This window comes from Vidua macroura, chromosome 3 (genome assembly GCF_024509145.1).
Source record: "Vidua macroura isolate BioBank_ID:100142 chromosome 3, ASM2450914v1, whole genome shotgun sequence".
NCBI classification, from domain to species: domain Eukaryota; kingdom Metazoa; phylum Chordata; class Aves; order Passeriformes; family Viduidae; genus Vidua; species Vidua macroura.
In genome coordinates, this window is record NC_071573.1 from 35002719 (window position 1) to 35016303 (window position 13585).

Here is a 13585-nt window from a genome sequence, read left to right on the forward strand (position 1 = left end):
GCTCATGTGCTGCAACAGGAGAAGCCACACCAAGGGACTGAAACCCACCAGCAGCCTTCCCTGGACAAGGCACAGCCACCTCCCAGAGCAGCCTGGGCATGGTGTCCCCAGCCACTGCCTCTCCTGCATCTACACTCAGCAGCTCAGCCAAGCCCCAGGTCCTGCTGCCCTCAGCAGCTCCATGTGAGCCCCTTGAACTTCCCCCGCTTCCAAAGGAGGAAGCCAGCCAGGTGGGAATGTCCTCTGAGTGACTGGATGGCACCAGTTGGGTGCATTCCCCCATCTTTCCCACAGCCCCTTGCCAGAATGGCCTATCCAGGAGACAAATGGCATCTGCAGCTCAGCTGTTAGCTGCCTTTTTGTACTGGATTATTCTTTGCGAGGTCACAGTGGCAGATGTGCCTGGCTGATGGGAGCTGGCTGGGAGAGCCTTCCTGGCCCAAGGGCAGACAAGGGTGAGGCAGGACAAAGCTCCTCTCTATTAAGGATGAACTTTTAATCCTTTTACTCACCCTCCTGCTACCTCTGGCTTTTTCTAACTGCCTCTAAAAGAAACTTTTCTTTTCTTTTTTAATTACCAGCTTATTGTAGGCAGTGGCACTAGGTCAGTCTAAAGCTCACCCAGGACCCTTTCACTGCAGTTCTAAAGGAAAAGGGCAAAGCCACAATCATTGTTAGTGCCACAATTTTGCTTTTTGCATCCAAATGAGAAAATAGCTGAGCACAGCACAGAAATGAGACCAGGAATAAAGTAGGACTAAAGGCTTATGCTGCATCCACCTTCATCAAAAAAAACCATAAGTTTTGGAGGAGACTACAGCATTAAAGTTAAGTTTCTTCTCTTGCTTTTTTCCAATATTGAAATTACTACTTTTCTTTGATTGAGTTTTAAGCTGAAAGAAAACAATCAAGCCTCAGTTTGAATTAAATCAGTTTAAGAACAAGGAAGTGTTTTCCATACCCTAAATTGACACAAGGCCTGGACTAACTCCTGCTGAGGTAACACCGGAGCCACGTGGAGTCAAAGGGCTCAGTGGGAACTGGACTGTACCAGAATTAAACACATCACTGCCCACACAACACACAGGAAAAACAATCAAGAGACAGAAGAAAATTAGGGACAACCAACAGATCACAGAACACTGAACCACCACTGTGTCACCACCAAGCTGATTGCAGCACAACCACTGCTGGAAATAAATCCTCCAGGTGCCATCCATTCAGATGATGGATTTGTATTCTGATTCCATTGGTACCATGGAGTGAGTACAAAGCATTACATCATTTCAAATTAAGAAGGCAAATCAAGCATTATGTATGTACATGTTTTAATTAATTTTAAAAATCGTCTACATTTAAGGATAGATTTCAAGGGTTCCCTTATATTTTTTCTGTTACAGTAGATTATACCTGAATAATCTGCATAGTAACTTTAACATTACTGTTTTATTTTTCTCTTTTTTGTTTTGTTGTGAAAATTATCAGTTGCAGGTAGCAATGTAACATCTCAATCACAATCACAATACGTGCAGGATGCCCAGCCAGAAGCATTTCTCAGTTGACTTGCAGTAGCACGGCACTTTATAATTTGTATATCAATACTTTTTTTCTTTTTTTTTTAGGTTTTTTTTCTAAGTTTACTTCAGATGTGGCTCAAGAAGCAAAAACAAACTTTCCTCATTCAGTCTCAAGTGTGAGGTCAGTTCCACAGCTGGAGTTACCGACCTTGATTTTTTTTTTTTCCCCCCAAAGCACACCTGCATTTGCCGCCATGCTTTTCTTAACATGAGTGCAAACTTGGGGATGTGATTTGAGTCCCTTCATTAGAAGGCCTGAATGAGCCCGGTGCAAGGGCTCTTTCTCCCAGCCCTGCTTCCTGCATGGACAGGAACGTGGAGGGCTCAATGCTCCACAGGTGATGCAGAGGGAGGCAAGAATCTCTTGAGATGGGTAAAAGGGAAAAAATAAATAAAACAAGAATGTTAATTGTGGTCCCAGTGTGAAATTCTGACATGTAAAGCATTTCTGTTTCCAGATGATCAGCCCAGCTGCTTAGAGAAGGTATTCAAACCACCTACAGACACCTCAGACACTGAGTCTCCTTACAGAGTCTATGTTAAAAGCCAAGCCTTAGCCTGAGTGTTTCCGTGAAATACTCAGGATTAGGTGCCGTGAATACCATCCTTAGCCGCCCTAGAACCTTTCCTCGCCCACAGAAAAAAGTGCTTTTGCTTTTTCTACCTGATAAATGCTTGGGTTGCTCAGTCCTGCTCCCTATCCCATGTGTTTGTACTGAGATCTGTCCCGAGGGATCTGCACCTGGCTGGCTGTCAGCTTGTGGTGGATGTGGTAGATGCCGAGGGTGATCACGATAACCAGCCCCAGGATCAGTCCCAGGATCAGGGGCAGAGTTTCTTCCAGCTGCTCCCTTTGGTCCACCGGGCACTTGTGTTCTGCAGGGGAAGAAAGATGGGAAAGAGGGACGTGGCTGAGACTCTGCAGGGGCAGAAAGAGGGGAAAGAGGGACGTGGATGCGAGCTGCGCTGCCAGCAGCTCCCTGGTCGCTGCTCCACGCAGGATGGAGCGGCCTCAGCTGCCCACAGAGCCCCGGGGAGAAAATCAAGTGCTTTGGAGCAAAGTGGAATCATTCACAACACAGGGAGAGGCTACATCTATCAAACCAGCCCACGCACTGGAAAAACACTTCCATGCCTATAAGCTCAGCCCTCTCTGACACACATCAATGGCCTTGTTGGGAACAGGGCAGCTGAAGTCTGAGTTTCCTGAGCTGAAGAGCTGCTTTGTTTATTCAGGCAGAGAGTCTGGAGAGGCCTCAGCATCAATAAGGCTTTAATTCTGCACCAGACTCACCCTGCACATCACCCAGAGATTCCCCCTCTATTTGCAAGTTGGTAGAGGTCCACCAGCACCGCTGCCCCTCTCCATGAGCTCCCCATGGGCATGACACCAGCCCTAGCACAGCACAGGGCTGTGTCTGTGTCAAACAGCACCCCAGCACCCCACATTGTCCACCAAATACGCCAAAGCAGCAGCAGAAGCAACTTGAGCCCTGCCAATGTTCTTGTCTCTGGCTGATGAGTCTCTGCCTAATAAACCACTAGAAAATAGTGATACAATGGGAAAATACTTTTCTATTGAGCTTGGAAAGGCCACTAAGGTCAGGAAACATGGCACACTGGTAATCCTGGCTCAGCTCCTTTACACTTCCGGAGTCTACTGCAGGCCGGAGTGACAGGGTCATGATGCACATTTTTCCCCACAGGATTGTTGCTTCTCCATGCTGATGGACAGACAGAGCCCATGCTGCTGAGATGGGGCTGTCAGGCTAAAAAGAAGAAAAATGCCAGTTCTGGGGAGAAAAAAAAAAAGGGCATGTGATAGAGGAAGGACAATTCTCTGGCTCATGTTCTTCATCGTATTAGAAACATGCTGAAAACAATGACAACTTTAAGGAAAAAAAAAAAAAAAGAAAAAGGGAAAATAGAAAGGCTGTGTGTTAGATAAGTGAATACAAAGGGCACCACTAATTCTCCCCCTTGCTAAAGACTGTCCAGATGGGTCCCCTGGGCAGCTGATTGCAGAGATCTGTGATAACCACAAAGAGCAAACGCTCCACAAATCTAACAGCATGTGGCAAAGAGCAGGAGAAACCAAGAGACCCCGAGGCAAGAGGTGACAGCAGGGACCCATCTCCAGCGGTGCTGGCACCTCCAGGAGCTTCACTGCTCCTGGAGTGCAGCCTCCTCCCAGCGATGGCATCAGGAAGCATTTCAAGCTGTAAATGAGGTAAAACAAAATAAGGCAAAGGTGGAATGTTGTCTAACACAAAAGAACGTCTTTTTCAGTTCCAGTTCCTCACTGTTTCACCAGAGGAGTGATTAATCACCAGGACTGTGGCACAGGCGATTCAGCAATTGCTGCAATGCAGGGGTTTTGTTTGTTTGTAGTAAGGAGAATGGGGGGAGAATTCCTGATGATTACTTAGCTCCCAAAATTTGGTTTCTGGTGCTCTGTGGAATTGTTCCCAGTTTTGGATGCTAGAGCCTGAGCAGCTCACAGGGACACAAGCCCAGGCTGAGCTGACTGCAGGAAAAGCCACTCACAGGGCAGTGCTGTGGGGCCAGGACCGCTCTGACCCACTCCCCACAGGTACAAAGCAGCACCATTCCCATGGGAAGCTCCAGGAGCTCCTGTGCAACCCCCACATAGCTGTAAGCAGGGTGTGCTGAGGTGCCAATGAGCAGGAGATCACTCTGGCTGGACACTGATTTTTGCTTTGGAAGTAGTTTAGCTGAAACCCAACAGAAGATGGAAAGAAAGCTGCTGGAAACCCAGCTGAGAGGATTCCCCATGCTCAAACACCCCGGGTTTTCAGTGTACCTTTCCCCAAACAGGAACACTCCAGGAGAAGGGGCTGGATGTGGGGGGCTCTAGCCAGTAGAGAAGGCAAAGCTGAAAGCACCAGTGCAGAAAACAGACCCAGCTCTAAAGTATCCACTTGTAACATTTGAATTCCACCAATTTTTGCCAAAGCAAACCGGCTGCAGGACACAAAACACACCCGAGGATGTGGCCAGGGATCGGTGGTCCACAGAAAGCCACAGCTGTGTTTAAGGGCCTGTGTCATGACTCAAAAAGGCGTCAGCTACTGCAAGCAACCAAGGAAAAGAGTTCTTTATCCTGACGCTATTTTAACGGGATTAAAAATCATAAAAAAGCCAACAGGAAGGAGGGGAAAAAAAAAGCACCAAGCAAAGCTGTCAGTCTCCAGCAGCACATCCCCAAACCCAGCTGGACCCACTGCACCTTCCTGGGCAGAGCAGCTGCCTCTGCCCTACCCACATCTTCTCCTCACCAGAAACATTCATTTTATCCTTTTGGAGCAGATCACCAAAGCCTGGGCTCTTTGGAGACTGCAGGGGGAATCGCAATGGGGGAACCCAGTACAGAGGCGCTGGGAAGTGCAATGTACAAAGCACAAACATATCTGCAGCAGCGGTGAGGCTCTGGATGCTCACTGCTAGGAGGATGAATTCTCTATTTTAACATTAATATCATGTCAATCCACATAATTTTAAGACAAATAAAAGTACTTTTTCACATTTATACAGCATTTTTCACCCCAGGAATTCAAATGAAGTGTTTTTCACCCCAGGAATTCAAAGCAAAGGCAATGAGGTCCACACACGGTAGGGAGGCAGGCAGGCAGCAGGTATCATTCCTGCTCCAGCAGCATAGGAAAAGGCAAAGGGGGAACAGGAGGGGAGAAGAGTTTGCATAAAGTCCATGGCAGATAAATTTGAACATTCAACCCCCCTCAAGTATTGGTAGGTTGATGCTTGACAAACGAAGAACCACTGCAGTGGGAACAACTATGATTTCAAAATTAATGACCCTGAAGGAAAATAGCCCTTTCTGTCAAATTTTCCCCGATATTTCACTCCAGGTCACAGGGATCTTAGCATTTCCCAAATTACTGGGGTTTACCCTCAGTCCAGGGAAGCAAGAAGGTCCCTGGCAAAAAAGAGGAAGTTCAGGCAATGCTGGGAGCTCTGCTGCATCCCGAACACAGTGGGGTCACCCCTTTGCCAGGGTGGTGTCACCCCAGTCCCTGCCCCGTGCAACACCCACTGCAGATGTATACAAAGGAGGTGTTCAGGTACATTCCTCACCGTTCCTTTGTGCTGTGCCTCCTCCCAGGCTCACGTACTGCCACGGTTTCTATGGTGAGCACTCACCCAATTCCAGTACCTGGCTGTGAAACCACCTAAGAGCCCATTCTCCTCTTCCAGAATCCTTCTGCAGAGCAAACGCGGCCCAAAACCCGGCAAAAGGCACAGCGCCCTCCTGCAGGCACCAGCACGAGCCCAAGCATCAGCACAGAGATTGTCCAAGGGGGTGGAGAAACAGCCCAGCTGTGTCCGGCCTGGCAAGGTTTCTGAGATTTTGAGATAGGTGTTTGTAAGGAAACACTTTATAAAAAATAAAAAAAATAATGAAAGAAGGACCAGGTGCTTTCTAAAAAGTGGCTGCATACCTTGGAGCAAAGGACCCTTAAGAAAATGTGGCCCTCAAGTGGGACATCACAGCTCCCTCTGAGCCACCCCAGGATCCCAGTCTCTGATTATCAGCTGTTGTATCCCTTTGTGTTAGTATTTTTCATCATATTGCTTTATATTCAAATTTTTAGATGTAAAATAAAAAGACCTCACAGTTTCTCTGAGGGTTCTTTCGTCAGTTAAAATCTTCTCCCACCCTCTTTATCCAGCTCCCATTTCACTCATCTTCTAAGCTGAAAAATGTACACGCACTTTCCCTGTTAAAAAAAATAGATTAGCAAACTCTGAATAAAAAAAAATTCTGCTGCTTCTCTATTGAAAAATAAAAATGCAAATAAATAAATAAATGTGGATTTGTGAAGGTTGGAAGCAGTGTCCAAAATAATACTCTAGCACATGAATTTAAGCATTCAAAAAAACCAAAGACAATCCAATCATTGCCTACAAGCTTTTTAACCTATCCCTACCAGGACAGTGTCAGGAGTAATGAAGAAACCTTCCCCCCATTTCTTTGTGGAAAAAGGGCCCCAACCCTCCTGCATCTTGGTGATTCTTCTGCTCTAGCAGGTCTCTTTCTCTACTCCAAAATATTTTTAAATGTTCTGTAGCTTGTTCATAATTATTAGGAATTTTACCTAATGGGAAATTAATGAAGCAAAAAGGAGAAGGCTAATTACTGTAATTTGAGATTGGCAGTGATTCTCAGACCCCACAAAGGATCCTGTTCTGCCATGCATGTGCCGAGGACGAGCTCGGCTGGAAGGAACGTGCTGCTGGGAGAAAGCAGTGCCCTGGATGGAGTTCCATTGATTGATAAATCACCTCCCAGGACCTCTGACCACCCCTCCAGGTGCTCTCTGCTGATTAACTTCCAGTGGAATTCAACAAAAATGAGTGTAATTGAATAATGAGAGCAACAACTACAGAAAACCCCATTGAGCTTGACAAAGAGAGAAGCCATGCCATCCTCCAGAGGAGGAATTCCCTCCATGTGTTTAAAGATTGCTAAACCAACACCATCTCTTTGTGTGCTGGAAAAAAGAAAAGCCCACCAAACTACAGCAACAAAAGAGAAAACAAAATAGAAACAAATTTACTGCCTGACAGGAATGAGCACATCAGAAAAACAGCAGGTAGATTCCTTTGGCAGTGAGCCCCGAGTTTGGTTGTTTTAACTGGGAGCACTAGGAATTCACAAGTTTGGTATCATGGAGACACAGACTTGCATATTTTAAACATGCTGTTCTTAGCCCCCAAGGTCTGCCCAGCCCAACCCTGAGTGCAGGAATCCTGGAACCACAGGAGGAAAGGAGAAGGTAAAGCTACGCCAACAAAAAAAATTACAGCAAACTATTAAGTTCTACTTTTTTCTTCCTGTAAATCTAAGAAAAATGTGGTACTACCTTGATACAAAAACATCCTGCCCACAGATAAAACCTACTCAAGTCTTACACTGGCCTGGCCATGAGTAATTCAGCCAGGCAGAGCTCTGCCAGAGCCAGCACATGCAACAACATGAATGTATAATATCGGTGAGAGGATGCAAGTTGTGAGTGCAACCCCTCAGCTCTGCAGTCAGTTCTGGGCTTTTATTGTGCTCCAAAATATTTCCCACATGCAAAATAATAGAGCTCCATGTTTTTAATCCTAGGCTTGAATAACACCATTTTCTAACTCATTATTAAAAGAGTTGGTCATTACACATTTTATTTGCATCTGGTTACAATAACATGCTTAACTAATTTTAGTGCTAAGGCAGCAGTATGAAATGGGACTGGCCTGACCTAATCCAAGTATGACTACACTGCCTCATTCAACCTGATGGGAAAACCAAGGGGGAGCCAGGGAGGAGGAGCACCATGGGTTCCTTGGGATAAAGGAAGCTGAAACTGCAGGAATCTTGTCCCACGGCAGCATTGCTGCAGATTCCAGTGCAACCCTTTGACACAAGGAGCATGTTTTAACTCAGGTTTTCTTTTCTCCACCATGGATGCTAAAGAATCCCAGAAGCAGAATGGCATCCCATGTGTTTGGTGCTTGAGGAGCCTCACTGAAGTCCCTGCTACGCTTCCTTCCCCCTCACAATGGGCATTAATCAAACTGAAGCCAGGAACGTGCACCCCCAGCCACTGCAGCCCCAAGCTTCCTCAGCGTGCAGCAGCCCTAAGAAGCCCCTGGGGCTGTGCTGAAGTATTTTTGTGCTGCAGAGGAGACATCTCAGCCTTGCAGGGTTCCCCAGGGATGCTGCATTGGGGCTTTCTGGCAATCTGACACTACAAGTCCTTACAGAAGCCAACATACATACACAGATAGCCCGTGTTTTGGCAGCTAGGCTGAATTTGTAAAGCCTTTTGGGGGGCCATGGAGACAAGGGATGGGTTGGAGGGACTGCAGGGAGCACTGGTAACAGACTGCAGACAGGGGAAGGTTGCTCTGGAAAAGGTGGTACCCAAATTCCTTCAGTACATTGCAACATCCCCAAAGGCCTTGGCAGCATCAGCACCTCGGGGATGCAGGACGTGCCTTTGCCCACTCCTTACCTTCACTGAAGACAAAATCCGCGGGGATGTCGAAGGGCTGGAGCCGCACTTCCGACAGCAGGAGCTGCACGGATTTCTGGTGGTCGCTGGAGACGAGGGAGATGGTCTGCTGCGCCTGGCACTCGTAGGACCGCCCGGCAGGGGTCACCAGGGCCGAGAGGCGGTGCGAGCTGGCCGTGTGCTTCCCGGCTGGCCAGGGGACACACACGGGTCAGGCCCCGGCCCCGAGGGCCCTCACGAGCAGAGGCAGCGAGCCGAACGCGTGCGTGACACGGCCGGGGCGCAATGCGGCAGCAGCGGCCCCGCTGCTCCCGGAATGTCCTCCCGGGGTGGGACCCGGCTTTTGTGGGACACCCCACACAGCCAGGGCAGCTCCCACACCGGGATCGCCTCCCGCAAGGGGAGCACACGGCTCCAGAACACGAAGCTGCTCCACCAGGCGCAGAGCTGGCTCCGCTGCCGCCAGCTCCGCTCCCGTCACAGCGCCTAGAGTCCATGAGGTGAAATGGTTCCCGTTCACAGACACTCAGGGGTCAGCCCGGGACTGTGGCTGTACTCCCTGCATTTGGGAAACAACCATTTCTGAGGCTGCACTTGGGCTCTGAATCCAAGTGGGAAGGAGCAGTGCCACTGGGGACCACACCGCAAAGCGAGACAGGCCATAAAGCCTTTCCTGAAAATACGATGGGACCGTTTCACCCAAGTATAAATTAGAGAAAATATTTTCCCATCACACCAAGCTTGTTTTGCAAGCGAAGGCCGAATGCTGAGCCAAGTGGAATGAGGGGTGTCTTCCACCTCCCGCTCTTCCGCAGCCCTTTGTTCCCCTCCAGCAGCACAAAAAGGCAATCAGTGCTTCACATGGGCAGGGGCTGATGCGGCACGGCCAGCTCCGTGTTTTGGGGACTCAAACACTGGAAACACCAGTGGAAAAACAGCCCCAAAAACAGCATGCCTTATGGCAACAACTCTAAACGCCCTACTCACCGGAATTGAAAAATCCTGAGGGAGAATGATTTGCAAATGACAATATTATTTTTTCAATTCAAGACAACACATTTCTGAGCCAAAATGAAATAAAAACAAAATAAAAACCAAAATAATGGAAACCCAGTGAGAAAAGAGGAGGCTGCTGTGTGCGGAGGTGTGTAGGGGTATGATACTAATGTCAATCTCAGTTATCTTGGGGAACTGCTGCTTTCCCACCTATTCAACCATCATGGGGATTAACCTCAAAAACATTCTCCCCCCAGGAAAGAAGACAAGGTTTTCCAGTCCAGGTGTCTCCCTGTCCCACCCCCTCGAGCCCTGGGTCCCACAGGACAGCCTGGGCAGCACAGCAAACAGGCAGAGCTGGGCTCTCCCTCCCCCGGCAACCGCGGTGATTAAAAACAAGGGGAAAAAAAAAACAGCTGAGCGAAAAAAAAAATCTAATATGTGGTTTAAACCCGGCAGCTGGTCCCGGCTTTGTCGGGAGGATTTGGGGTTTTCTTTTTCCCGTAAGCTACATTTAGCGAACAGCCCACGGGGTGCTCCCCTCGCAGCCCGGCACCGCGCTCGCCCGCCCGCCGGGATTTCCCTTAAGCCCCGAGCCCGGGCGCTTACGGCTGACGGCATCCTTGAAGTAGGTGCGCTCGGAGGTGTCGTAGGTGAACTGGATCCGGCTGAGCTTCCAGGACGCCTCCGGGCCCCGGGACGTGTTGTGCCCCTCCTGCCGAGACAGGGACAGTCAAGACCCCGCGGAGCCTCCGCGCCCCCGGCCCGGCTCCCGGCGTGCGGGGAGCCCGTACCTTCAGGAAGGAGAGTTTGAGGGTGTACGCTTGGTCCAGCCAGGAGAGCTCCAGCTCCGACTCATTCGTGCCGCACTTGCCCTTCATCTCGGCGCCCCGCGACAGCGGGATATCGGCTTGCTCCGTGATCAGCTGCAAGAGGGGAGCGGGGCTCAGAGGGGCGACCCCCGGGTCCCGCCCCCCACTGCTCCGGCTGAAAATCCTCGGACGGAATAAAGGACTTTCCCAAAGTACCGGCAGATGCATGCGTGTGTGTGTCCCCTGCCATCCCCGGTCCTGCTGGAACCGCGGACCACCCGGGCCGCCCCCGGCCCCCACTTACATCCACGTAATTGCTGGCCCACACGTCGTAGGGGACGATGAACTTGGCGGCGAATTCGGCCATGAGACACGTCGTCCGGTTTTCCCGCACCACGAAGATGTCCTTCTCGGGGTTAGGGGAGAGCCCAGAGAGGTTTTCAACTTCTTGCTCGGCGGCCAGGCGAGCCGCGGCGTCTGCGGGCACAGCGGGGCTGAGCGCCGGCAGCCCCGGGCCCGGCGCCCCCAGCCTCTGCCTCTCACCCTCACACTCCCCGCCACCTCCGAGCCCGCTGGAGCAAGCTACTCTGTCGCGACGGGGCTTTCCTGTCGCGACAGAGCAGGTGGAGATGATGTGGCAGCCGGTGGCAGTGATGCGAGACCGGGGCCGTGACAGCGCCGAGTCCGTCAGTGCCAGCGGCTGCCTGGTCGCGACAGGGCTCCGTGTCGCGACTCGCCACCCAGGTACTCACGCAAGATGAAAAGCAGCCCCGGGAGACACCCCCCGGCCATCCTCCCTGCTCGGTCCCGGCGTGGCCGCGGCTGCTGCAGCTGTTCCTCCAAAAGGTCCGCTCCGGAGAAAAGAAAAAAAAAAATTAAAAATAAAAAGAAGGGGGGAAAAAAGCAGCACACCTCCTTGCTCAGGAGCCGCACAGGCTGCAAAAGCACTCTGCTGCGGAGTGGTGGGGAGGAGGGACGGGGAAAGTGTGTGGGTGTGCGGGGAGGAGGAGGAGGAGGAGGAGGGGAGATGCCGGCGGAGCTGATAGAGCGCCCACGCCGAGGGACGGGGCGTACGCGCAGCCGGGCAGGGAGGAGGGAAGAAGGGATTCCCCCCCACACCCCAGACGCCGAGGCACCCGCGGAGGGGCTGCCGGGGATCCCCGCGGGGAGCTCGGGCCGCCCGACGCGCGGCTGGAGCGGAGTCGGGCTCACCCCGAGCGCTCCCCGCTCCCCCGGCAGAGCCGGCGCTGGGAGCGGGCCCGGGACCTCCTCGCCTCGGCGTTGTGCCGGCGGTCCCTGCCGGAGAGGCCGGCGGGATGGAGGAGGGGATACCTATTCCAGTGCCGGCTGCTCACGGAGCGTCACTAATTTAGGTGAAGGCGAACAGCTGCTCCGCGTGTTAATTTAGGAAGAAACGTGCAGTTACTTGTGTGTGGCAAGGTCGGAAGCAAACCCACATCCTTCTCTGAACAGCCATCGACGCACCTGGGCTCTAAGATGTGACAAACCACAACGCGCACCATAACATAAAGCCCAAGAGCCCCCAGAGGGTTCTTTAAAACAGAAACACCGCCCGTGCGGGGCGTTTTACTGGGGGGACAGGCAAGAGGTGCGCTCGGAGGTGGGACAGGTACCGGCTGAGCCGGGGCACTCAGGGTTTTGTCCCTGGCCGGGTCAAAGGTGCAAGACAGCACCTTTGGGGGGCGCTGAGAAGCGGGGAGAGAGCACGGGGGGCTGCCCGCCCCCTGCCTTGCCGCCTCCGGGGCCCCTCAACTCCCTGCCAACGCAGCGTCTTCCTTCGCTCGCTGTCAGCCCGGAGCAGGGGCGGCGCTGCCCCCCAGGGCTGGCGGCAGCGGGGCGGCGGGAGGAGCGGGCGACCCCAACCCGGGGCGCCCGGCTGCGCCCCCGCTCCGTGCAGAGGAAGTGCGGTCGACTCCCGTGCTGCTCCCTTGCTCCGGTGATGCCACGTTGAAATATTTCTTCCCGCCTCTCACCGGGACCTTTTCTTCGGAGCTTTAACGCGCTACCACTCTCGCACCGGGACCAGGAGCACGTCCAAATATTTACGACTTAACAGCGACACCAATCCCAGGAGCAGCAGGAATGAAGGGCCCTACACTGAGGATGCTTTTTTTGGTAAAAAGCTAAAGGAACGGCAGCGATCCGGAGTGATAACATTACTGGATTCACTACCAATTCACATTTCTAGTTCAGGAAAAGGCATCTGGAGGAAACGGTCCAAGGTTTTGCAAAGCAAGATATTGCAAGGTGAGTTTTGACTGTGGGCAGCTGCCCTTTCTCTGCCAGGGCACACACATGCAGAGAGGGCCTTTCTTGCTGGGAAATGGCTTTTTTAAACAATAAAAACTGACACTAAAGGAATATTAAAAAATATATATATAATGTTGAAATTTCTTTTCTGCTTTCTGTACATATTAAATATATCCTGACCATTTCCCCTCTCTCTCCTGCTTCATGATAAAAAGCCATTCCTGCACACCCCTAAAGAGAGTCAGACCTGTGTCAGTTGTGCTACAGGATTAACCTATGGATAATAATTTCAGGGGACTATATAAAGGGAAAAAAATTAATCTTCTACAAAATGTAATTTTGGCTGTAATAGGCTGTATTTCTGTGGTGATTTTAGTCCTGGCTTCCTCAGGTCCTACACTGATGAGCTCAGTGTTTGACTACCCTTTATTTCCTTCTCTACTCCACTATTTAATTTCCAGCCTTTGTGAGGTTTCTAGGTAGATTTTAAGGCCCAAAATACATGATTCTGAGCAGCTGCCCCTGCATCCAGCCTGTGCAGGAGGGTCCAGGGAGCAGCTGGGAGAGAGCAGACATGCTGGGGGGGGGGGGGGGGCGGGCAATGCTGCCCCACAGGACTGTGCTCCCCCAGCTGCACAGCACAACAAAGCCTTCAGCTCCAGGGAAAATTGCCACTTCCAGCCTGCAGAGCTGTGCTCATCCTGCTCTCCCTGGCAAAAAAAAAGGGAAAGGCCTAAGACTTCCTAGCACCAAGCAACTCCCAAAACACAGAGCGGAAAGATCTCATCCGAGCGAGCCAGTGCAGCATCAGCCGCCCTGAAATGCTGCAACCAGGGACAGTTTATTGTCCCAGATTAAGTCACCTGAAACCAGCCCTGCCACCTGC

General features: G+C 51.2%; 1 protein-coding gene across 2 annotated transcripts; it reads right to left on the reverse strand.

The window, feature by feature from the left end:
• Positions 1-1306: 1306 nt before the first annotated feature.
• On the reverse strand, positions 1307-12774 carry LAMP5 (lysosomal associated membrane protein family member 5). 2 transcript variants are annotated; one of them, XM_053974577.1, is made up of 6 exons: positions 11181-12764; positions 10733-10905; positions 10411-10542; positions 10226-10331; positions 8621-8809; positions 1307-2453 (listed from the first exon to the last, which is right to left on the reverse strand). In XM_053974577.1, the coding sequence occupies exons 1-6, from the start codon at positions 11218-11220 to the stop codon at positions 2275-2277; spliced, it is 819 nt and encodes a 272-aa protein (XP_053830552.1). In that variant the 5' UTR covers positions 11221-12764; the 3' UTR covers positions 1307-2274. The 2 variants fall into 2 exon arrangements, with proteins under 2 accessions (XP_053830552.1, XP_053830553.1); XM_053974578.1 differs by lacking the exon at positions 1307-2453 and adding an exon at positions 6166-6337 and having other exon boundaries at positions 11181-12774.
• Positions 12775-13585: the final 811 nt, after the last annotated feature.